Source organism: Oratosquilla oratoria, chromosome 16, assembly GCF_046742065.1.
Source record: "Oratosquilla oratoria isolate Oo_2021 chromosome 16, ASM4674206v1, whole genome shotgun sequence".
Taxonomy (NCBI): domain Eukaryota; kingdom Metazoa; phylum Arthropoda; class Malacostraca; order Stomatopoda; family Squillidae; genus Oratosquilla; species Oratosquilla oratoria.
The window spans coordinates 9,784,392-9,809,814 of NC_134792.1; the positions used below are offsets into that span (position 1 = coordinate 9,784,392).

The 25,423-nt window shown below is 40.9% G+C and overlaps 1 protein-coding gene across 1 annotated transcript in view; it reads right to left on the minus strand.

Moving 5' to 3' along the window:
* LOC143033815 (HAUS augmin-like complex subunit 3) overlaps positions 1–25,423 on the minus strand; it is a 137,715-nt gene that overhangs the window by 22,633 nt on the left and 89,659 nt on the right. Inside the window, exons 7-9 of the mRNA XM_076199319.1 lie at positions 16,300–16,434; positions 14,027–14,207; positions 13,158–13,310 (exon numbers count right to left, since the gene is read on the minus strand). Of these exons, the coding sequence (XP_076055434.1) occupies positions 13,158–13,310; positions 14,027–14,207; positions 16,300–16,434 (469 nt within the window). The remainder of the gene's footprint in view (positions 1–13,157; positions 13,311–14,026; positions 14,208–16,299; positions 16,435–25,423) is intronic.

Here is a 25,423-nt window from a genome sequence, read left to right on the forward strand (position 1 = left end):
GTTGTAGAAGAGAAGAAGCGAGCTTTCACAGATTGGTTACAAAATAGGACAAGGGAGTCATATGAGAGGTACAAAGAAAAGAGAAGTAAAGCAAAAGGTAAAGGAGGCAAAGTGGAATGCAGATGTGAAATGGGGTAAGAGTATGACAGAAAATTTTGAAAGTAATAAAAAGATGTTTTGGAAAGAACTTAGGAGAGGAAGAGGAGGCGAATCAAGAAAAGGAGAAAAGGTAAAAGGTGCAGATGGAGAGATGATAATGGAGAAGGCAGTAAGGGGAAGATGGGCAGAATATTTTAGGGAGTTGCTAAATGTGAAGGAGGATAGGAAGGGAAAGATAGCTACAGTGGGAAATGCTAAGAAAATGACCGTGATGAGTGAGGAAAATGGAGGAGAAATAAGGAAGGATGAAGTGAAGGCAGTTGTTAAGATGATGAAAACAGGTAAGGCACCTGGTCTGGATGGATGCCATGCAGAATGTCTAAAAAAAAAAAAAGGAGGTACAGTGATGGTGGACTGGTTGGTGAGGTTATTTAATGTTTGCTGGAGAGAGGGTAGAGTGCCGGAGGACTGGAGGAGTGCCTGTATAGTTCCACTTTACAAGGGATTAGCTTGTTAAGTGTAGTTGGGAAGGCTTATGGGAGGATCTTGATTGAGAGGATTTGGAGAGGAACAGAGGAAGTAATTGGTGAGGAACAGTGTGGATTTATGATGGGTAGAGGTTGTGTAGATCAGATTTTTGTGGTAAGACAGATATGTGAGAAAGCTATAGGAAAGGGGAAGGATGTTTTTTGGGCTTTTATGGATCTGGAAAAGGCTTATGATAGGGTAGACAGGAAGGCACTGTGGGAGGTTTTGCGGATATACGGGAGAGGAGGAAAGCTTTTAGGAGCTGTAAATTGTTTTTACGAGAGTAGTAGAGCATGTGTCAGGATTAGAAATGGAGAGAGTGAGTGGTTTCAGGTAAAGGTGGGACTTCATCAGGGATGCGTTATGTCACCCTGGCTGTTCAACTTGTACATGGATGGGGTGGTGCAGGAGGTAAATGCAAGGGTGGTGGGTCAGGGATTGGAGATGGTTAAAAATGGAGAAAAGTGGGAGGTGAGCCAGCTGTTGTTTGCGGACGACTCTGCATTTGTGGCTGGATCGGAGAAGGGATTGAGAAAGTTGGTGAGAGTGTGTGATAGAAGAAAGCTGAAGATAAATGTGGGTAAAAGTAAGGTGATGAGATGTACAAGGGGTAAAAGTGGCAGCAGACTGGAAGTGAGCATTAAGGAGAGAGACTGGAGGAAGTGGATAGTTTTAGATACTTGGGTGCAAATGTGGCAGGAAAAGGTGGAGTGGAGGTGGAGGTAGAATGTAGATTGAGAGAAGTGAGCAAATGCCTTGGTGGATTAAAAGGTGTAATAAGGAATGGATGCTAAGAGGAGACTGTATGAAAGAGTGATTGTGCCAACAGCACTGTATGGGGCAGAAACATGGAACATAAGAGAGGAAGAGAGGAGAATTTTGAATGTGTTTGAGATGAGGTGTCTGAGAAGTATGATGGGGGTTACTAGGCTGGATAGAGTGAGAAATGAGGAGGTGAGGAGGAGAACAGGGGTGAAAAAGGAGTTGGGAGATAGGGCTGATGAAAGATTATTAGGATGGTTTGGACACATGGAAAGAATGAGTGAATAAAGACTAGTAAAAGAGGTATGGAAAGCAGATGTGGAGGGAGTGAACATGAGGGGACCTCCAAGGATGAGGTGGATGGATGGGGTGAAAGGGGCTTTGGGGAAGAGGGGAATGTCTGTTGAGGAAGGACAGGAGAGGACAGAATACAGGGGTGAATGGAGAATGGTTCTATGTGGATGATGTTGTGATGCATGAGGTGGAATGGGTGGGGGGATGGGGGGTGAGGTAGTATGTGTGAGAAAAATTTGTCGCAGCATGAAGGGATTTCTCCCCGTCTTCTCCTTTTATGCATGGGGGGACAGAGAGGGGGAGGGGGTCGCCAATTTAATGAAGCGGCCTTGCTGTGGATGTGCTGTGTCTTACGACACTGCTTCTGACCCAGGGCAGTGGACAAGGTGCAGGGATGACCCATCATCCAGGAGGTGCTAAGATGGGAGGGAGGATGGAGGGGAGTGGAGTGTATTCAGGGATGGAATGGGTGGAAACAAGTTTATGCCTTTTTCTTTTTGACTACCTCCCTTGTAAGGGGAAAAAAAGCCTTGGTATATGTATGCATGTACTAAGAATAGTAAGCACTCTGGCTCTTGCTAGGGTATGGTTTATGATGCCATACCCACATCCTTTTGTGTCAGTGATGCATCATGGACCATGACACCAACTAATGGAATCCCACATGGACTCGGAACACAATACTCATCTGACAACATCCATGTGCACAGTAAGAGTATACACTGAGGATAATAGTCTGGGACAATGTTAACCTCTTCAGTACGGGCCAAAATCTCGCGGGCAGCATTACATGCCAGACGTACGATGTGTCGTAACAATACTCGCATCATAAAATATAGTCACCGCTTATATCGATCGTTCTCTCTTTCACCCGTGAATTTTGATAACCATAGAAAATGTGATGAAGACAGTTTAGGGAGTATGTCATTACGCAGGGGCAAGTACAATAAATATAATCAAGATGCCGATATGGCAGCCTCGCGTATCCACATGCTCCTCATGCCGCCTATGTATGCGGCACCGTATGGAAGGGGTTAAGGTAGCTAGTGGCAAGGAAACGAGCTCTAAGTCGGAGGCAAAATGGCTCAAGTCAATGTCCAACAGAATAATACTAAGCAGTCCACAATTTCACCTTTTGCACTTCTACAATAGTCACTTATTTGCAGTTGCATACACTGCAGTGTATATATGAACCTAGCTCCCTTACAAGGGAGGTTGCCAAAATTCAGACATAAAATCCACTCCCACCTATTCCATCTCCACATACTCCACTCCCATTCACCCACCTCCCTTCCTCTTATCTTGGCTCCTCATAGATGACAGGTCATCCCTGCATCTCGCCCACTGCCCTGGATCAGAAGCAGTGTCACAAGGCACAGCACATTCACAGCAAGGCCACTTTGGGCTGCGTTAGAATATTTTTCACACATACTCCCTCACCCCCATCCCCCCACCTATTCCATCTCATGCACCACAGCATCATTCATACACAATCATTCTCCATTCACACAATCATTCTCCATTCTCCATTCACTGTCTTCTCCCGTCCTTCCTCAACAGACATTCTTCTCTTTCCCAATCCCCCTTTTACCCCATCCGTCCATCTCATCCTTGGTCACCCCTCATGTTCACTCCTTATACCTCTGCTTTCCACCTCTTTTACTAATCTTTCTTCACTCATTCTTTCTATGTGTCCAAACCATCCCAATACTCTTTCATCAACCCTATCTCCCAACTCCCTTTCCACCCCCGTTCTCCTCCTTGCCTCCTCGTTTCTCACTCTAGCCAGCCTAATAACCCCTATCATACTTCTCAGGCACCTCATCTCAAACACGATCTTGATGGAAATCTACAATGGAGTGAATAAATACATACCAAGAGGTGTACATTAAGTGCTGGTTCAACAGAAGATGTAGTGAGGCAAAAGATAGAAGTGATAAAGCTTGGGAAAGATGGAGAAAAAAAAAAAATGGAAATTGGCAAATATATATCAACCATAGAAATAGATATGTAAAAGTTCAGAGAGGAAAAAAGAAACTACGAAAAAGACAGGAAATGGTGAAACTACACCAAGGAAATACAAAACACACATGGTTTAACATCACAAACTCCTCCCATAGGAAGGCTAGGAAGGTGCCCCTTACAGAGGACTTTGTAGCGTGGAATTTAATGAACCATGCCTTTGCCTGTGGCAGGACTCGAACCGCCAAGATCTAGAAATGGCTGAAGTCATGAACAATCACTTCAAGTCAGTTTTCACTAGAGAAAAAGTACAGCATTGGACGAAGGAAGTGAAGTGCGATTTCCCCATGAAGGAAATAAAAATAACAAAGAAATAATGGATCAATTAATGAACCTTGGTGTTAGGAAATCACATGGCCCAGACAGAATTGCAAATTGGATACTAAAAGAATGTAAAGAACTAATGGACAAAATATACAACATAACAAGTTGTTCACTCAAAGAAGGAAAACTACCAAAAGACTGGAAAAATGCCAACATTGTACCAATATATAAAGGAGGAAACAAAGAAGAACCAACAAATTACAGACCAGTCTCTCTGTGAAAAAATGATCAACAATAGATGGATAAAACACCTTGAGAAAATTTGGATACAGACAGGGAAGATCATTTGCTACAAATTTAATCTGTTTTTACTCAAGACTAATAGATGTAATACAAGAAAGTGATGTATGGGCTGATTGTGCTTTTCTAGACTTAAAAAAAGGATACAAGGTAACCTACTAAACTGGATGGAGGATTTCCTGCATGGTAGAAAAATGAGAGTAGTGCTCAGAGAAAAGTGTTCAGGTTGGGAGGTGATTAGTGGAGTTCCACAGGGATCAGTATTGGCTCCAATAATATTTGCTATTTATGTGAATGACATGGATGAAAATGTGGAATGTTACACAAGCTTCTCTGCAGATGATGCTAAATTGTTGAGGAAAGTGAAAACCGAAACAGATTGTGAATCCCTACAGAGACCTAAACAAGGTTTGGAAATAGAGTCAGAAGTGGGAATAGACTTCACCATTAAGAAATGTAGCATAATGGAGTTCAGAGAAAGTAAAAAAAGAATATCAGGACAATAAACAATTGGAACAAAGGAAGTGAAGAAAGTGGGATCTGAAAAAGACTTGGGAGTAATTATCTCAAATGACTTGTCCCCTGATAAACAAATAAACAAAATTGTTGGAGAATCCTACATCTATAGGTCAATAAAGGTGGCTTTTACCTATCTAGACGAAGAAATGATGAAAAAAATATTACATACATATACCAAAGGCTTTTCCCCCCTTATAAGGTGCCAAGATAGGAGGGAGGGAGGAGGGTGGAGGGGAGTGCAATGTATGGGAAATGAAATGGGTGAGAGTGATTTCTGTGCCTTTTTCTTTTTGGCTACCCCCTGTGTAAGGGGGAAAAAGCCTTTGGTATATGTATGTATGTATAAGGGAGGTAGCCAAAAAACAAAGGCATAAAAACCACTCCCACCCATTCTATTCCTAACATACTCCACTCCCCTCTATCCTCTTCACTCCCTTTTATCTTAGCACCTCCTGGATGACTGGTGATCCCTGCATCTCATCCACTGCCTTGGGTCAGAAGCAGTGTCGCAAGACAACACATCCACAGAAAGGCCGCTTCATTAAATCGGCAACCCCCTACCCCTCTCCGTCCCCTCATGCTGAAATGGAGATGGGTAGAAATCCCTTCATTCAGGCTGCGTCAATTTATTTCTCACACATACTCCCTCACCCCCTATCCCCCACCCACTCCATTTCATGCATCACAGCATCATCCATACACAACCATTCTCCATTCACCCCTATCTTCTATCTTCTCCCATCCTTCCTCAACAGACATTCCCCTCTTTCCCAATCCCCCTTTTACCCCATCTATCTCATTCTAGGTTGACCCCTCATGTTCACTCCTTCCACCTCTACCTTTCACACCTCCAGTGGCTGCAATTTTTTTTTTTACATTTAGGACTTTGGTACTACACTTAATATTTTTACTTGTTACCCTTATTCTTGATAACCATCTGGATCCTTCTGGGCATTGAATTGGCAAGTTCGGTAAAGTAGGTGGTGTCCACTGTAGCCCACATCTTCTTCAGCTCCTCCTTCAGGACAGGGATGATTGTGGGTTGTGACTTTTCCAGCTTGTTTTCCATTTGGTTCCAGGCATTTTCAATGGGGTTTAGGTCAGGGGAGTTACCTGGCCACTTCAAAACACTAATGTAATGGTCAGAAAGAACTTTTTCACTGCCTTGGACCTGTGAGAGGGAGCACAATCATGCATGAAGTGGTCATACTCATGAATATCCCAGAAAGTGAGCATGTGATCCCTCAAAACCTCAATATAGTTACTTGCTTTCACTGTCACATTTGTGGGGAGAAAGTAGAATACACCCCTGCCCTTTTTTCCACTAAAGGCACCCCACACCATCACACTGTCTGGATGTTTTACTGTCTTGACCGTGTACCACGGGTCATATCTTGACACATCACTTGGTTGACAGACAATCTTGGAGTCTCCCCTAACCAGCCTGAAGATGCTTTCATCAGTGAACATGACATTCTGCCACTGCTGTGGTGTCCAGTCCTTGTATTTCTTGCAGAATGATAATCTTTTCTTCTTCATGGGTTCTGTGAGCAGCGGCTTCTTGGCAGCACGTCGAGCAGGTAACTTTAGGTCTTTTTGGAGCCGATGTTGAATGGTTCTGACAGACGTTTTTCAGTAGTTCCAGATGCTTTTTCTTTAGTCCAATGGCTGTAATGGATGGGTTTGATTGTACTTCTCATTGTAGGACCTTGTCAGTGTATGTAGAAGTCTTCCTTGGTGCCCCAGAGCCCGGCTTTCTTGGTGGAACAGTACTGGGAGGGAGGGCAGCGGCTGCTTTCTTGAGGGTGTTGATGGCTATCCTTGACACCTTAAGATTCCCTGCTTTAACAGAGCAAGGGCCCTGCTCTTCTCTTCCATAATAAGCTTGGTACACCCCATCTTGAACACTGGAGGGCAAGTTAAAGGGCACCAAAGTTCCTGGAGAAGTAAAAAAAAAAGGGGTGCTGAGGAGCAGCATACTGGGCCACCTCCCTCACTGAGCTCAGATGGCTCACTGAAAAAGGGCAGGGGTGGACTCCTAGTAACCCCTATCATATTTCTCAGGCACCATGGAACATACGACCCATTGGGTCAATAAATACCAGATACAGAAGTAATGAAGAACTATCAAGACTGGATTTAACATTTACAACAGAACCTGAAACTGTAGATAAAATTGAATACAAGACACCATTTGGAAATTGACCACATACTAACAGATGCTGAACTATAGGAAGAAATATATATAGAGAGAAAAGAAATGTACACATCAGGATGATTGATGTACAATAAAACAGACTTTGGAAAACTTAAGAAATTCTTTCAAAATGCAAATTGGGAAAAATTCTACATTGAAGAGACAAAAGTGGAAGAGATATGGGTGATCTTGATGGAAATCTATAATGAAGGATTGAATAGCTACATACTAAGACAGGAACAAGAGAGGCAGTATGTTAAATGCTGGTTCAACAGAAGATGCAGTGAAGTGAAAGATTGAAGAGACAAAATAGCAAATATCTATAAACTATAGAAATGAATATGTAAAAGTGTGCAGACAGGAAAAAAGAAACTATGAAAGAGACATCACAGGAAAGGGTTAAGATCAACCCAAACTATTGCATGTTGAGAAAAAAGGATTGTGGTACTCCCTAAGGCAGACGTAGCTCCTCTTGGGGATTGGTGCCACCTGCGTAGAGCCGGTGGCCAGGGCTGGTTGCCACGGTTTGGCCCCCAACTCTTGGGGTTGGTGGGTGGTCCCACGACGTAGACACTGCGGCTCCAGGACCCCATACCATACAACACATAACGGAAGACTGCATTATACACAATCATGCATGCAAACAACACAACATACACTCTATAAAGGATTTGTGGGAAAACCCAGTTTCGGCTGTGGCATTCCTTGGGGAGACGGGACTGCTCGGACAGACAGTCTATGGAACGACAACAACAACCCAAACTATTCTATACATATGTGAATGGTAAACTTAAAAATAAACAGGAAATGGTGAAACTACACCAAGGAAATACAGAACACACATAAGATCTAGAAAAGGCCGAAGTCATGAACAATCACTTCAAGTCAGTTTTCACTAGAGAAAAAGTACAGCATTGGGATGAAGAAAGGGAAGTGCAATCTCCTCCCATGAGGGAAATAATAATAACACAAAAATAAATAATGGATCAATTAACAAATCTTGATAATTAGGAAATTGCACGGCCCGGACGGAATTGCAAACTGGATACTAAAAGAATGTAAAGAAGAACTAATGGACAAAATATACAACATAATAAGTTGCTCACTTAAAGAAGGAAAAGTACCAAAGGACTGGAGAAATGCCACCATTGTACATACATATACCAAAGGCTTTTTCCCCCTCCCAACCATTCCATCCCCTACATACCCCTCTCCCCTCTTCCCTCCCTCTTATCTTGGCACTTCCTGGATGACGGGTCATCCCTGCATCTCACCTACTGCCTTGGCTCAGAAGCAGTGTCGCAAGACACAGCACATCCACAGACGACCCCCCCTCTCCATCCCCTCATGCAAAAAGGGAAAAGATGGGGAGGAATCCCTTTGGACTGCATCAATTTATTTCTCATATATACTTCCTCACCCCCCATCCCCCAACCACTTCCCCTCATGCATCACAGCATCATCCATACACAACCATTCTCCATTCACCCCTATCTTCTGTCCTCTCTCGTCCTTCCTCAAAAGACATTCCCCTCTTTCCCAATGTCCCCATCCATCCATCTCATCCTAGGTCGCCCTCTCATGTTCACTCCTTCCACCTCTGCCTTCCACACCAACATTGTACCAATATATAAAGGAGGAAACAAGGAAGAACCAACTGATTACAGACTGGTCTCCCTAACAAGCACTGTAACCAAAATTTGTGAGAAAATTATCATGAATAGATGGGTAAAACACCTGGAAAAAAAAACAATATAATAAACACGAAACAATTTGGATTCAGACAGGGTAGATCATGTACCACAAATTTAATCTGTTTGTACATATACCAAGGCTTTTTCCCCCTTCCAAGGGAGGTAGCCAAAAAGGGAAAGGCATAACAACACTCCCACCCATTTCATCCCTAAATACACTCCACACCCCTCCCACCCTCCCTCTCATCTGAGCACCTCCTGGATGACGGGTCATCCCTGCACCCTGCCCACCGCCCTGGGTCAGAAGCAGTGTCGCAAGACACAGTACATCCACAGCAAGGCCGCTTCATTTAATCGGCGACCCCCCCTCTCCGTCCCCCTTTGCATATAAGGCGAGGACGGGGAGAAATCCCTTCGGGCTGCGTCAAAATTTACTCACACATACTACCCCACCCCCCACCCCCCACCCCCCCGCCCATTCCTCCTCATGCAGTCACAACATCATCCATATACAACCATTCTCCACTCACCTCTGTCTTCCGTCCTCTCCCTTCCTTCCTCAACAGACATTCCCCTCTTCCCCAAAGCCCCCTTCACCCCATCCATCCACCTCATCCTAGGACGTCCCCTCATGTTCACTCCCTCCACATCTGCCTTCCATACCTCTTTTACTAGTCTTTCTTCACTCATTCTTTCCATGTGTCCAAACCATCCTAATATTCTTTCATCAACCCTATCTCCCAAATCCTTTTTCACCCCTGTTCTCCTCCTCACCTCCTCATTTCTCACTCTATCCAGCCTAGTAACCCCCACCATACTTCTCAGACACCTCATCTCAAACACATTCAAACTCCTTCTCTCTTCTTCTCTTATGTTCCACGTTTCTGCCCCATACAGTGCTGTTGGCACAATCACTCCTTCATACAGTCTCCTCTTCGCATCCATTCCCAAATGTCTATTCCTCATTACACTCTGTTTGAACTCACGACTAATAGATGTAATAAAAGAAAGGGATGGATGGGCTGATTGTGCTTTCCTAGACTTACAAAAAGCCTTTGACAAAGTAACACACAAAAATTATAATAATAAAAAAGGAGAATTTCTTGCATGGTAGAAAAATGAGAGTAGTATTCAAAGAAAAGTATTCAGGTTGGAAGGAGGTGATTAGTGGAGTTCTGCAAGGATCTGTACTGGCTCCAATAATGTTCGCTATGTGAATGACATGGATGATGATGATGTGAAATATTACACGAGCTTCTTTGCAATGCTAAATTGTTGAGGAAACTGAAAATCGTAATGGACTGCAAATCACTAGAGACTTAAGGGGATCGTCCATTAGAAAATCAAACTTTTTTAGTTTGGGGTGAAAGTGACTGAGATTTTTTCCTAGTAATTGTCTTGTCTCAGAGAAGATACCACCGAGTTTTCAAGTCATTTAGGCTTATACTTTTTTTATTGTGATTTTTTGTTTTTTTCCGAGGGGTAATTTTTGAAAATTTTGAAACTGATTCAGAGGATAGACCTTTGACTGGATATTGATTATTTTTTGTCTTTATAATGGGCTAAGATAGATGAAGAAACGGAGGCAGAATTATGATGTTCTGATCAGTCTGTTATGAGGAGGAAAAGAAAAGAAAAAAAAAAAAAAAAAAAAAAAAAAAAAAAAAAAAAAAAAAAATTTGATGGAAAAAAAAAATGTATATATCAAAAAATCCTACTAGTCCCTGACAGGACATAAATCTGCCTCCAAATGTTCTCCCAATTATGCTGAATCCAAAAAGGATTTGCAGTTGAAAATCAGTGAAGGCGTTTTGGATATGAATCGAGTTAAATGCGCAAAAGTCAAGTTTTTCAGGAATGAGCATCATAGTTTTTTTTGTTCATGGTTACTGGTCCCCTTTCATTATTTAGGATGTTATGGTGTTGAAAGGGTATCATAGGCACCACCCTACTCTTTGTTGCCAGCTTTTGATTAATTACAGGTTTATATGATGAATCCAGTTAGTATCCACCAAGGATATTGCTCAGGTTCCAAGCGTGCACTTTTCCTTTTCTTGGCGCGATGCATCTTTGGTGACAGACGATCTTTATCTGCCATCCTAAGCTGTTTTATGGCATCACTGGTTGTTTTAGAGGAAATATTTTCAGATTTTTTTTTTTTTTTTCGTGATTTTCTGATGGACGATTCACTGTACGGTATGCAGTCAGGTCCCTCTTACCATATCGTATGCTATTATCTATCATACAAAAGCATAAATATTGTGCAAAATACACAGCTTCTTTTGTTAGCAAATATATGTAACAACAGAAAACGTAATATGCAGTACGCAGCCCACACGACCCAGCCACAGTAGGATGGGGGGGTACTGTATTATATTTTTTTTAGATAGTAAAATCAAGATACAGCTTCCATACTCAGCCATGAGATAGCTTATGAGCAACACTTTTAGAGGAAATATTTTCAGAATTTCGTTTTCTTTTTCTTTTTTTTCGTGATTTTCTGTTGGACGATCTCCTTAAACAAGTTTTAGAAATGGAGTCAGACATGAAAAGTGGACTTCAACATTAAGAAATGTAGCATAATGGAGTTTGGAAAATATATATATATATATATCAGGACAATATATAATTGGAACTAAGGAGGCAAAGAAAGTGGGATCTGAAAAATATCTGGGAGTAATTATCTCAAACAACTTGTCCTCTGATAAACAAATAAACAAAATTGTTGGAGAATCTATAACTTGCTAAGATCAATAAAAGTGGCATTTACCTATTTGGACAAAGAAATAATTAAAAAAATATTAGTCACATTAATAAGCCCTAGACTGGAGTATGCTGCAATATTATGGCCACCCAGTACCAAAAAGAATATAAAGAAAATTGAAAGAATCCAGAGAGCAACAACAAAAATGGACCCAGTACTTTCAAACTTGTTATATGAAGAGAGACTGGCTAAATTGATGTTACTGACTTTGGAACAAAGAAGAGAGAGGCAATCTAATGACCATCTATAGAATCATGAAAGGTACGGAAATACTTGATGGAGAGGACTTAGTAAATTGGGACAAGAGAAACACAAGAGGACATGGAAAGAAACTCAAAAAGGATAGTTATAGAAGAGATCTGAAGAAAAAAAGTTTTCCACACAGAGTGGTGGATACTTGGAACAAACTGGACAAAACAATAGTGTGTGCAAAATTCATACAGCCAATACACCAGACAGGATAAAAATGAATAAGAAAAAAAGAAGAAAAAAAAGGTGCCAAAACACCCAGGAAACCATTGAATTCACTTGTGCACAATTCAATATCACTAAAATGTCTCACATTGAAATATAATGTTTTCAACTACTGCCACCATTTAATACTATGGTGGGTAAAGAAACAATGTAACAAGTCCACAAAAATATTACTGACATAAAAGTATGGCATGTGTGCTCTTGACCACAGTTGGTACAATACTGACTTCACACAGCATCTGCACACTCAATTGGTAGGAATATAAATCCAATGGCGGGAGCCCCCTAGATGGTTCTTACACAATTACATTTGTACATCTTTATATACTATTACACATACAATGCATTATATATTATAGACATACTACATTTGAAGAAAGACTAGTAAAAGGGGTGTGGAAGGCAGATGTGGAAGGATTGAACATGAGGGGGGGTGACCTAGGATGAGATGGATGGATGGGGTAAAAGGGGCTTGGGGAAGAGGGGAATGTCTGTTGAGGAAGGACGGGAGAGGACAGAAGACAGGGGTGAATGGAGAATGGTTGTATATGGATGATGATATGATCCATGAGGTGGAATGGGTGGGGGATGGGGGGTGAGGGATTATGTGTGAGAAAAATTTGATGCAGCCCAAAGGGATTTCTCCCTGTCTTCTCCTTTTCTGCATGAGTGGACAGAGAGGGGGGGGGGGGGGGGTCACAGATTTAATGAAGCAGCCTTGCTGTGGATGTGTTGTGCCTTGCAACACTTCTTCTGACCCAGGACAGTGGGCAAGATGCAGGGGTGACCTGTCATCCAGGAGGTGCCAAGGTAAGAGGGTGGAAGGGAGTGGTGTGTGATAGGAATGGAATGGGTGGGAGTGGTTTTTATGTCTTTGTTTTTTGGCTACCTCCCTTATAAGGGGAAAAAAAGGCCTTGGTATATGTATGTATATTTGACCACATCACCCCATCCATTCCTCTTATCTTTGTTTGTCCCCTCAAGTTCACTCCCTCCACCTCTGCCTTCCACATTTCTTTTACTAATCTTTCATCACTCATTCCTTCCATATGTCCAAACCATTCCAACAATCTTTCATTAGCCCTATCTGCCATCTCCTTTTCCACTCCCGCTCTCCTCGTTTCCCTCTTAGCAACTTACCTCAAAATTAATTATAGTTTTGATCTTCCTCATCAATGCTAGATGCAGTAATTACTATATGACCATTAAGATTAATTATTTTCTAGAGTTTAGTACTTACACTACAAAGCTGGTGATTCTTGTGTCCCTCAAAAATCATACTGCTACATTCCTTTAAAATTTGTAATATTTCTTTGATTCTTTGGTTTTCAAGTTCCAACTGAATGTTCACCCAATCATGTCTTGCAATCTGCTGCAGAAGTTCGTCTGTTACCTGATAAATGGATCAAGACATTATACAATCTGTTATCAGGTGAGCTCCACCAACTCTGTTGGGTTTCTATGGAGGTGTCCAGCATATTTGGAGGTTCATTACTACCTATGTATATTGGAGGGAACAGAATGGGCACTTGTGACTTGGCAGACCCAATTTCAGGTAGGAGAGGGGAATGTTAGTGGTTGACCTCTTCACTCCGGGGCACATCGCATTATAAAAAATAAAGTCAGTGCTCAATCGTTCGTTCTCTTTCACCCATGAATTTTGATAACCATAGAAAATATGATGAAGCCAGTTTAGAGAGAATGGAGGCTACGTAGGTGCGACTACAATAAATATAATCAAGATGCCAACATCAGCATCATTGCGTACCCACTTGCTCCTCATGCCGCCTACGTAGGCATCACCTTATGGAAGTGGTTAAAAGAAAAAGGGAGGAATGGGTTATTTAAGGAAGCAGTGATGGAGGCCATTCACCAACATCTAACTTTTCTTTGCAAGTTTATCTACTCTTTTTTCACACCAGAGTGGGCACAAGAAAAGTGAGTCTTTCCTGGTGCATAGTTTTTAATAATAGATTGACACAAGTGACCTATACCAACAAGCCCTAACATATACCCCACCCTCCCAACTGCATCAAGGTCCTCCACATGGAGGGTAGGGTTTGGAGAGAAGAGAATAGGAGAATGCATACAAAATGCTAATATTCTCACAAACTGCTGTTTCTGTTTGTAGTATTCCTGCCGGTGAAGTTTGAGTTGATAATTGCCAGCAATGGTGCGGGTACTTTCTAGTTGGGCAACTTCTTCAAGTAGAGTCATGAGTCTCTGTTTCTGGAGTAGGCTTTCTTTATAAACAAGATCTTTCTCCTCGTTAATATTTTCAATCTGCTGTCTGAAAATGAAAATGCCTATCAGTAGTACATTGGAAAAAATTACTACAATATAACAATGTACTCATTACATAAAAGGATCTGTTACTGTGACAAAATTGAGAAATAAAAAAACAAGATGGTCTACTTTGGACTTGATTGTTATTCTTTATACATTAACCACTTCACTCCGGGGCACATTGCACGTCTATCAGCATTAGCTGCCCGACGTGCGATGTTGCATCATAACAATCACATTACAATAAATAAAGTCAGTGCTCAATCGTTCGTTCTCTTTCACCCGTGAATTTTGATAACCATAGAAAATATGATGAAGCCAGTTTAGAGAGAATGGAGATTACGTAGGTACAACTACAATAAATATAATCAAGACGCCGATGTCGGCATCATCGCATACCCACTTGCTCCTCATGACGCCTACGTAGGCGTCACCGTATGGTAGTGGTTAAATATTCTTATTTCTGAAAAAAATTAAGTCAAGGCAAAAACTGAACAAAACTTAATAAACAAGAAAATTAAATGCATCAAAATAACATTCAGGTCCAAAGTACTAAAATAAAACATCTTGTTTTGTTTATTTCTCTTTTCAAAAGCAATATATATATATATATATATATATACATAAATCCTTACATACAAACATATGGGGGAGTCAAAGCACACATCTCCACCCATGTATACCCATTCACTGCCTGTCCTAGCTTAGTGCCTTAAGGCTGAAAGGTCATCCCAGTCCTTTACCATACTACTCAAGTCAAATGTAATACATACATACATACATACATACATATACCAAGGCTTTTTCCCCTTACAAGGGAGGTAGCCAAAAAGGGAAAGGCATAAAATAATTTCCACCCATTCCATCCCTGAATACACTCCACACCCCTCCACCCTCCCTCTTATCTGAGCACCTCCTGGATGACGGGTCATCCCTGCACCTTGTCCACTGCCCTGGGTCAGAAGCAGTGTCGCAAGACACAGCACATCCACAGCAAGGCCGCTTCATTAAATTGGCTACCCCCCCCCCCTCTCCGTCCTCCCATTGCATAAAAGGAGAGGACAGGGAGAAATCCCTTCGGGCTCCGTCAAATTTTGCTCACACATACTACCTCACCCCACATCCCCCACCCATTCCACCTCATGCATCACAAACTCATCCATATACAACCATTCTCCATTCACCCCTGTCTTCTGTCCTTCCTCAACAGACATTCCCCTCTTCCCCAAAGCCCCCTTCACCCCATCATGTTCACTCCCTCCACATCTGCCTTCCATACCTCTTTTACTAGTCTTTCTTCACTCATTCTTTCCATATGTCCAAACCATCCTAATATTCTTTCATCAACCCTATCTCCCAGCTCCTTTTCCACCCCTGTTCTCCTCCTCACCTCCTCATTTCTCACTCTATCTAGCCTAGTAACCCCCATCATACTTCTCAGACACCTCATCTCAAACACATTCAAACTCCTTCTCTCTTCTTCTCTTATGTTCCATGTTTCTGCCCCATACAGTGCAGTTGGCACAATCACTCCTTCATACAGTCTCCTCTTAGCATCCATTCCCAAATGTCTATTCCTCATTACACTCTTTAATCCACCAAGGCATTTACTCGCTTCTCTCAATCTACATTCTACCTCCACCTTCACTCCACCTTTTCCTGCCACAGTTGCACCCAAATATCTAAAACTATCCACTTCCTCCAGTCGCTCTCCCTTAATGCTCACTTCCAGTCTACTGCCACTTTCACCCATTGTACATCTTATCACCTTACTTTTACCCACATTTATCTTTAGCTTTCTTCTATCACACACTCTCCCAAACTCTGCCACCAACTTCCTCAATCCCTCCTCCGATCCTGCCACAAGCGCAGTGTCGTCCGCAAACAACAGCTGGCTCACCTCCCACTTTTCTCCATTTTCTTTAACCATCTCCAATCCCTTGCCTACTACCCTTGCTTTACATCTCAACAGCAGCCTGAACAGCTTGCAGCCAATGAAAATAATTTTCAAATCACAAGCCACAGCAAATGAAGTAATCAGCATCTTAAAAATTAGCAGGGAAAAAAAAATATTTTATTTTTCTTCTTGAACTCACATTATAACTGGAAGAGATGCGAGGAATTTTCCCTGTTGAAGGAGAACCATTTGTTTCTCCAGCTCCTCAATTTTGGTCTTCCTATCTGCCACAGTAATCTCCTCCTCCATTTTTTCTTTCTCTGTTATCAAGATCCTAGAATAAAGGAATGTAAGAAAAAAAAAAAAAAAAAAAAAAAAAAGTCAATTTCTCCTACAGAGTTCATGGAAAATATTCTGGGAGGTACCCTTAGAAATGGGTGTTTGAATATGAGAGGATGTGGAATAAGCAAAGGCAAAAAGATTGGTTGTATGTTCATGGGAAGAAAGATGGCTATGTTAGCATATACAGGGTGTTCGGGATAAATTTGATGCTTTTTCGGAAAGGAAAGAAAAACTTCGTACCTTGGCTAAAAATCTATGTGTTCTCAAAATTCAAAGTGCATCACTTAGAGGATCTTTTGCCAAATACAGCTCACTCAAAGAAGCTGTCCTGAGCCTCCACCACGGCCTCCCAGCGGGACCTGAACCTGCAGCATATGGCCTTCACGGTGCCTGAACACCAGTTTGATCATGGCAATCAGCTTGTCCTTGGTGTTGCAGACAGTATGATTGGTGTCTTTTTCAACTGCACCCCATACATAATAGTCCATGGGGTTGCAATCAGGTGAGTTTGGGGGTCAGATATTGGGATTGGTGAAGTCGTAGAAGTTCTCAGATAGCCACTTCTGGGTTTTCCTGGAGGTGTGACGCAGAGCTGAGTCCTGCTGCCACACGTATGTTCTTCCCGCAGCCACCCTCTCCACCCAACACTTGACAACGGTGGACAGCAACTCAATATAGCCATCTGAAGTGAGTCTGAGTCCCTCTTCAAAAATGTGGGGCAGCCTGACATGGCCTTTGCTGTAAACGCACCCAAAGACCATCACAGTTTGAGGGAACTTGGTTTTCATAAATTGTGGGACTTTGTGCAGACTATAGGCTAGCCACCTGTTGTTCTAGCAACTGGTCCTGGCAGTTCTTCTTGTCTGAGAAGAACCAGAACATCCACAGCTTCACTGGGTGTTTGACCTTGTTGAGGAGTTTCTTGGCTTTCGTAAGGTCTCTTGGTCCTTGGTGGTGATTAGTTGGCCCTTGCATCTCTTGCATGAGGAGTAGCGAAGATCCTCGATCAGTGCTTTCTTCATAGTTGCCACTCCAATGCCCATCTCTCTCACCAAGGTCTGCATTGCCTTGCCTGGATCTTGTCGCACTTTTTTTTTTTTGCAGCTTCTTGACGAATTTCATTGTGCAGACAGTCAGAACACCTGCTATGATCCTTCCTGCTAGCCACTGCTTCCACACCTCCATCACAATTCTCTAGCTCACATCTCACAGCCTTCATGGTATTCAAGGAGCACTGAGCTCCAGCTAAGATTTCCAATTTTTTAATCTGGCACAAATTATCATGATGCAGGTCACTCTCTTCCAGATCCTGCTTCAGGTGCAGTGTCGTCAGCAAACAACAACTGACCCATCTCCCACTTTTCTCAATTTTCTTTAACCATCTCCAATTCCCAACCCATTACCCTTGCATTAATTAAGGGGATCGTCCATTAGAAAATCGAACTTTTTTAGTTTGGGGTGAAAGTGGCTGAGATTATTTTCTAGTAACTGTCTTGTCTCAGAGAAGATACCACCGAGTTTTCAAGTCATTTAGGCTTATACTTTTTTTTATTGATTTTTTTTTTTTTTTTTCGAGGGGTAATTTTTGAAAATTTTGAAATTGAATCAGAGGATAGACCTTTGACTGGATATTGATTATTTTTTGTCTTTATAATGGGCTAAGATAGATGAAGAAACAGAGGCAGAATTATGATGTTCTGATCAGTCTGTTATGAAAAAAAAAAAAAAATCCAAAGTTGATGAAAAAAGAAATGTATATATGAAAAAATCCTACTAGTCCTTGACAGGACATAAATCTGCCTCCAAATGTTCTCCCAATTATGCTGAATCCAAAAAGGATTTGCAGTTAAAAATCAGTGAAGGCGTTTTGGATATGAATCAAGTTAAATGTGCAAAAATCAAGTTTTTCAGGAATGAGCGTCATAGTTTTTTTTTGTTCATGGTTACTGGTCCCCTTTCATCATTTAGGATGTTATGGTGTTGAAAGGGTATCATAGGCACAACCCTACTCTTTGTTGCCAGCTTTTGATTAATTTCAGGTTTATATGATGAATCCAGTTAGTATCCACCAGGGTTATATTGCACTTTTCCTTTTCTTGGCACGATGCATCTTTGGCGACAGACGATCTTTATCTGCCATCCTAAGCTGTTTTATGGCATCACTGGTTGTTGTCCCTCTTATTGATGGCATATATGCAAGTTCATAACCAAAGATGTGGTTCAGAACTGCAACTTGAGCACAGAATTGAACTCTAGCTGATGATGCAAACTTCCTCTTTGAACTCAAAGCCCATATCTTTGCATGGAAGCTTTCATTTTGGTTTTGTGTCCTTCCCTCGAGGCATTTCTCTAAAAGCTCTGTAGAGGTGAGGTCTTGATATATTGCCAGGATGGATTTCCGCTTCTCAATGGGAATCTTCGCCAGGAACGGCTTCTTGACTCTATGAGACTCGGGTTCCTCTTGCCTGGCTAGTGCTCTCTGGAAAAAAACACCACGAGTCTTCTCCCTTAGGACAGTAAGAATGCAATGGCTTCTCATCTGTGCTGACAGAATGCAGGTAGGAGGCCATGATAACTTTACGCATTGTCTGAACGTCAGTATTCACACAATCACGTATTGCCTTCCCATAATACTGTGTCAACTGTCACAGCATCAGTCAACATATTAGCTCATATGCTATTATCTATCATACAAAAGCATAAATATTGTGCAAAATACACAGCTTCTTTTGTTAGCAAATATATGTAACAACAGAAAACGTAATATGCAGTACGCAGCGCACACGACCCAGCCACAGTAGGGTGGGGGGGTACTGTATTATATTTTTTTTAGATAGTAAAAATCAAGATACAGCTTCCATACTCAGCCACGAGATAGCTTATGAGCAACACTTTTAGAGGAAATATTTTCAGAATTTCGTTTTCTTTTTTTTTCGTGACTTTCTGATGGACGATCCCCTTAACCTATCACACCATCCCATCCATGTATAAATTGAAAATCCAAGGCAATTTAACATATCCCTGGTGAAGTCCTATTTTTACCTCAAACCACTCTCTCCATTTCTAATTCTAACACAGGCTCTAACTCTTGTAAAAACTCTTGACTACTCTTTAACATTTTTCCTCCCATCCCATATATCTGCAACACCTCCCACAGTGCCTTCCTATCTACCATCACAAACCTTTTCCAAATCCATAAGGGCCCAAAAAACATTCTTACCTTTTCCTAAAACTCTCTCTTCAAAACGTTGATCATCATAGTAATAACATGCATAAATTCGAGCTCCTGAGAAAATACTTTAAAAACAAAATGTCTTAACAGTGATACAATTACAGAATACCAAGGGTGTGATATATGGGAAGAGGAGTGCTTGTGGGTACCTGAAATGGTTAATTTACATAGTAGTGTGAAATTGAAGTAAAATGGAAGAAAACAATGAAAGGCCACACAAACCCCAAGAGGGCCATCCATTGCATTACAATATAAACATGTACCCAGAGCCATCTACTGGCACAAGGGCGAAGAAAAATGCAAACACAGGCTTCAGATCATCGAGAGGCACGAAAAGATTTCTACTTGATAATGGCAATGAGGGTCATTTCTCTGGATTTAGTGGGTACAAAAAAGGACTTTTTAGTAGAGTTATAGACATTGAGAAGGACATGAGAAATATGAATGAACCATGGAAGCAAAAAACTAATGATCTATGGATCAGATCATCAAGAGACAAAAAGGTTTCTACTTGATAATGGCAATGAGGGTCATTTCTCTGGATTTAGTGGGTACAAAAGAAGACTTTTTAGTAGAGTTATAGACATTGAGAAGGACATGAGAAATATGAATGAACCATGGAAGCAAGAAACTAATGATCTATGGAAGACGAATAAAGACATAAACAAGGAAGTGACTTATAAAAGTAAACATTGAAATAAAAGAAGAGGTAAGTGCACTAAAAAAAGAACTGGCCGAGTTGAAATGTGAAAACAAGAGGTTAAAAATAATGAAAACACAAATAACAAGACCATAAGGAAAGAGGTGGATGAATGGATAAAAGCAATGACCGTAGAAGCAGGAAAAGCATAGATGATTTGCAACAGCTCAGGAATGACTGGAAAAAAGACAAAGAAGATAAGGTGATTTTTAAAGAAACAATTCATCAACAAATGCAGAAGGCTGAAGGTGCTGTTATTAACCACTTCCATACGGTGATGCCTACGTAGGCGGCATGAGGAGCAAGTGGGTACTTGATGCTGACGTCGGCATCTTGATTATATTTCTTGTAGTCGTACCTACGTCACCTCCATTCTCTCTAAACTGGCTTCATCATATTTTCTATGGTCATCAAAATTCACGGGTGAAAGAGAACAAACGATTGAGCACTGACTTTATTTTTTATAATGCGATTATCATGACGCAGCATCGCACGTCGGGCAGCTAATGCTGCCAGACGTGCAATGTGCCCCGGAGTGAAGAGGTAAAGGTAATTAAAGAAAAAGAAAATCTAGTAAGAGATATAGTAGGAAAAAAAAGTGTAGTAACATACGGTCTAAAGGAAAAATAACCCAAATTTGTTCCAAGAGATAAAGAGGACAAAGAATTGGCAAGGAATGTTCAAACAATAGTACAATAACAAGAAATTGAAAAGGAAATAGAGGAAATGCACAGAATGGGTAAATATGCAGAAGGAAAAGGAAAAAATTGACCACTAAAAATCAAATTAAGGTCACAAATGGCAGCAGAAGAAATCTTAGCAAGAACAGAGAAAATTAGCATGAAAATAACACTATAAAAATGTATGGATAAAAAGACACGCATGATGAGGAAAGAGAAAAAATTAAGACATTAAGAAACGAATCTAAAAAAAAAATAATAATAATAAATAAAAAAATAAATAAAAAAAAAGAGATAATGCAGTTCTATTAGAAAGTTAGATATGAGACTGAAAATATGATATATTCAAGAGGGGAAAAATTCAGAGAATGAGATGGAGGGAATAAATAATTAAAATTAGTTAATACTAATGTAGATGGATTAATCTCAGGATTAAATGAACTAAATGATTACCTATCAGAAACAAAACCAGATTAATGGGAACTGTGGAGACAAAATTAAGGGGTCCACTAGTATCAGTGTTGGACATGGATTATAATCACTGGCTTAGAAATAGGGAGAAGAAACAAGGTGGAGTCATGTTTCTGGTTAAGAATTTTTTTTAATGTGATGAAAGTTACATATGGAGAGAACAGGGTAGACATGATCACAATGAGTGTTGAGGATAGACATGAAAAACAGAAAGTTTGCAGAGATTTGTGCCCCCAAAAATGAGGTTTTGGAGAGATTATTCCAAAATTTTAGATGATTTGGGATCTTCATTAAACGAGATGCTGAGGGATGGAAATAATATGGTATTCAAGGAAGATTTTAATTGCAAAGAAATATATTGGGAAGAGATGACAGTGGAAGGTGGAGAGGATTAATTGGGAAATGTATTACTCAACATGACTATAGAACATACAATGACACAATGGGTGAAAGAAAACACTAGTTTTAGAAAAGAACTATCAAAACTAATTTATTATTTTTGTCAGAACCTGAAATTGTAGACGGAATTGAATAGAAGACACCAATTGCAAAGAATGACCACATACTACTTGAGTTAGAACCACAGGAGGAAATACATATAAAGAGAAATGAGAAACACAGAAACTTAGAACATTTTACTTAAAGCAAGCTGGGAAAAATTTTACAAGGAAGAAACACAAGTGGAAGAAAAATGGATTCTGATGAAAATCTATAGTGGATAAATATGTCCCAAAGTAAAAACAGGAAAATGTGTATATTAAGTGCTGGCTTAATAGAAGATGCAGTGAAGCAAAAGACAGAAGAAATAAAGTTTGAAAAAGATGGAAAGAAAAAAAAAAAAAAAAAAAAAAACTAGTAAGTGGAAAATATATTAATCAAAGGAACAATTATGTAAAAATAAGCAGGGAAGATAAAAAGAAACTATGAAAAAGACATAATAGAAAAATGTAAAGCTCAGCCGAAACTATTCTATCCATATGTAAAAGATAAACTAAAAAATAAACAGGAAATAGTGAAATTACACCAAGGGAATACGGAATACACAAAAGATACAGAAATGGCTGAAGTCATGAGCAAACACTTCAAGTCAATTTTCACTAGAGAAAAAATGCAACATCTGGATGGAGAGAAGTGAAATCCCACCCCCGAGGGAAATAATAGTAACATGGAAAGAAATAATGGATCAAATAATGAACCTTGGTGTCAGGAAATCACACGGCTCGGATGGAATAGCAAATTGTATATTAACCACTTCCATACGGTGACGCCTACATAGGCGGCAGGAGGAGCAAGTGGGTACTCGATGATGCCGACATCGGCATCTTGATTATATTTATTGTAATCGTACCTACGTCACCTCCATTCTCTCTAAACTGGCTTCATCATATTTTCTATGGTTATCAAAATACACGGGTGAGAGAGAACGAACGATTGAGCACTGACTTTATTTTTTATGTGATTATTATGACGCAACATCACACGCCGGGCGGCTAATGCTGCCAGACGTGCGATGTGCCCCGGAGTGAAGAGGTTAAAAGAATGTAAAGAAGAACTAACGGACAAAATATATAGCATAATAAATTGCTCACTCAAAGAAGGAAAAATACCAAAAGACTGGAAAAATATTGACAGTGTACCAATTTATAAAGGAGGAAATAATAAAGACCCAACAAATTTCAGACCGGTTTCCTTTACAAACACGGTAGCTAAAATTTGTGAAAAAGTTATAAAAAGTAGATGGATAAAACATTTAGAGAACAATATCCTAAATCTGAGACAGTTCAGATTTAGACAGGGAAGATCATGTAGCACAAATTTGATCTGTATTTACTCAAGACTACTAGACTACCCCATCTGGGGGTATTGGCTGCATGCTATTGTGGAAAGTAGCATGCAGTTGATACTTTAGGGTCTATATGGGGTGCCCCTATGGACCAGATCCACACATCATTTTGTCTGTGATAGAGGAAAAATCTGCTCATAGAGAAATTATGGCACTTTTATACTATGACTGTCCCTCCTTTATGCTGTCCCCCCAATCCCTTGTTACTGTCCTGTACCATTTCTCTGAATATTCATTTCCTTTTTTTGCCTACCCTGTGGTGGGGGAAAAGAATCCTACCACCTAGCTTCCCACTTGAGTCGTAAGAGGACAGGGGATGGGATTAGGAGTCCTACTACCTGTAGCCCCAAAGGAGACGTTCCTAAAAAAGTAACGGCATAAGAGGGTCTAGGAGTTTTCCAACCAGTACCCTAAGATTTGGGTCTTTTAACCCCTTCCATACGGTGCCGCACACGTAGGCGTCATGAGGAGCAAGTGGATTCGCGACGCTGCCATATCGGCGTCTTGATTATATTCATTGTAGTCGCTCCTGTGTTTTTACATTCTCCCAAATGCACCCTGAATCCCATTCTCTGTGGTTTTCAAAATTCGCGGGTGAAAGAGAGAACGATCGATATAAGCGGTGACTATATTTTATGATGCGAGTATTATTACGACACGTCGTACGGCTGGCATTGGCTGCTGCCCGCGAGATTTAAGTCCCGTACTGAAGTGGTTAATGTGTGTGGATGTGGTACAGATGAGAGTAAAAGGGAAGAGATAGGCAGTATGTTTGTGAGAAGAAAGATGAATGTGCTGGCTTTTGAGTGAAACTAAAATGAAAGAGAGGGGCAAGTGAGAGTTTGGGAGTGTAGTTGGGAGGTTCTCGGGAGTGAAGAGGGGACAAGAGAGAGAAGGGGTGGCTATACTAGTATGTAAAAATATAGGTAAGTGTATAATGGAGTGGGAGGTTTCTGCAAGGTTGATGTGGATGAAGGTGAAGCTAGGAAGGGAGATGCGAGTTTTGTAAGTGCGTATGGGCCTGGTAGTGAAAAGAGTGTAGAGGAAAGGGAGGCTTTTTGGGTAGATTTAAACAAGTGCATAGAGGGATTAGGGAAAAATGTCAATGTAGTTGTATTGGAAGACCTTAATGCTAGGGTAGGAAATGACCCAATAGACGGAGTGATTGGGAAGTATGGAGTTCAAGGTAAAAATCGTAAAGTAGAGTTGATGGTGGAGATGTGTCTTGAAAGAGAGTTGATGATAGCAAATACAGTACTTAGGAAGAAAGTGAAGCACAAGTACACATGGGAGAGGGTGGTGGATGGACGGGTGACAGATAGAGCGTTAATGGACTATATAGTGGTGACCAGGAGTATGGTAGGAAGAGTTAAGGATGTACATGTTCTAAGGTGAGAGAGTGGGGGAATATCAGATCATTTTCTGGTGGAAGGTAAATTGAGAATGGACAATAGGTGGAGAAAGAGGAAAAGGGCAGAAGGTAGGGAGGCACTTAGAGTGAACTGCTTAAATGAGAAGGAAAAGGAGTATAAGAAGCTGAGAGAGGAATGGGAGGGAGTGAGGGATAGAGTAGAACTAGGAGTGGAGGAGGAATGGGGATGGTTCAAGGAAGGAGTCATAAGGAGTACAAAGATGGTGTGTGGAACAAGGAGGGCAGGAAGAAATAGAAGGAAGGGTAGTGAGTGATGGGATAAGGAAGCAAAGAAGGGTGTAGAAAAGCAGGCATTCACAGATTGGCTACAAATTAGGATGAGGGAATTGTATGAGAGGTACAAAGTAAAGAGAAGGGAAGTTAAGTATAAGATAAAGGAAGCAAAGCAGAGAGCAGATGTGAAATGGGGTAAGAGTATGACAGAAAATATTGAAAGTAATAAAAAGATGTTTTGGAAAGAAATTAAGAGAGGAAGAGGAGGCAAATCGAGTATAGAAGAAAAGGTAAAGGGTGCAGATGGAGAGATGATAATGGAAGAGAAGGCAGTGAGAGGAAGGTGGGCAGAGTATTTTAGGGAGTTTCTAAATGTGAAGGAGGATAGGATAGGAAGGGAAAGGTAGTTG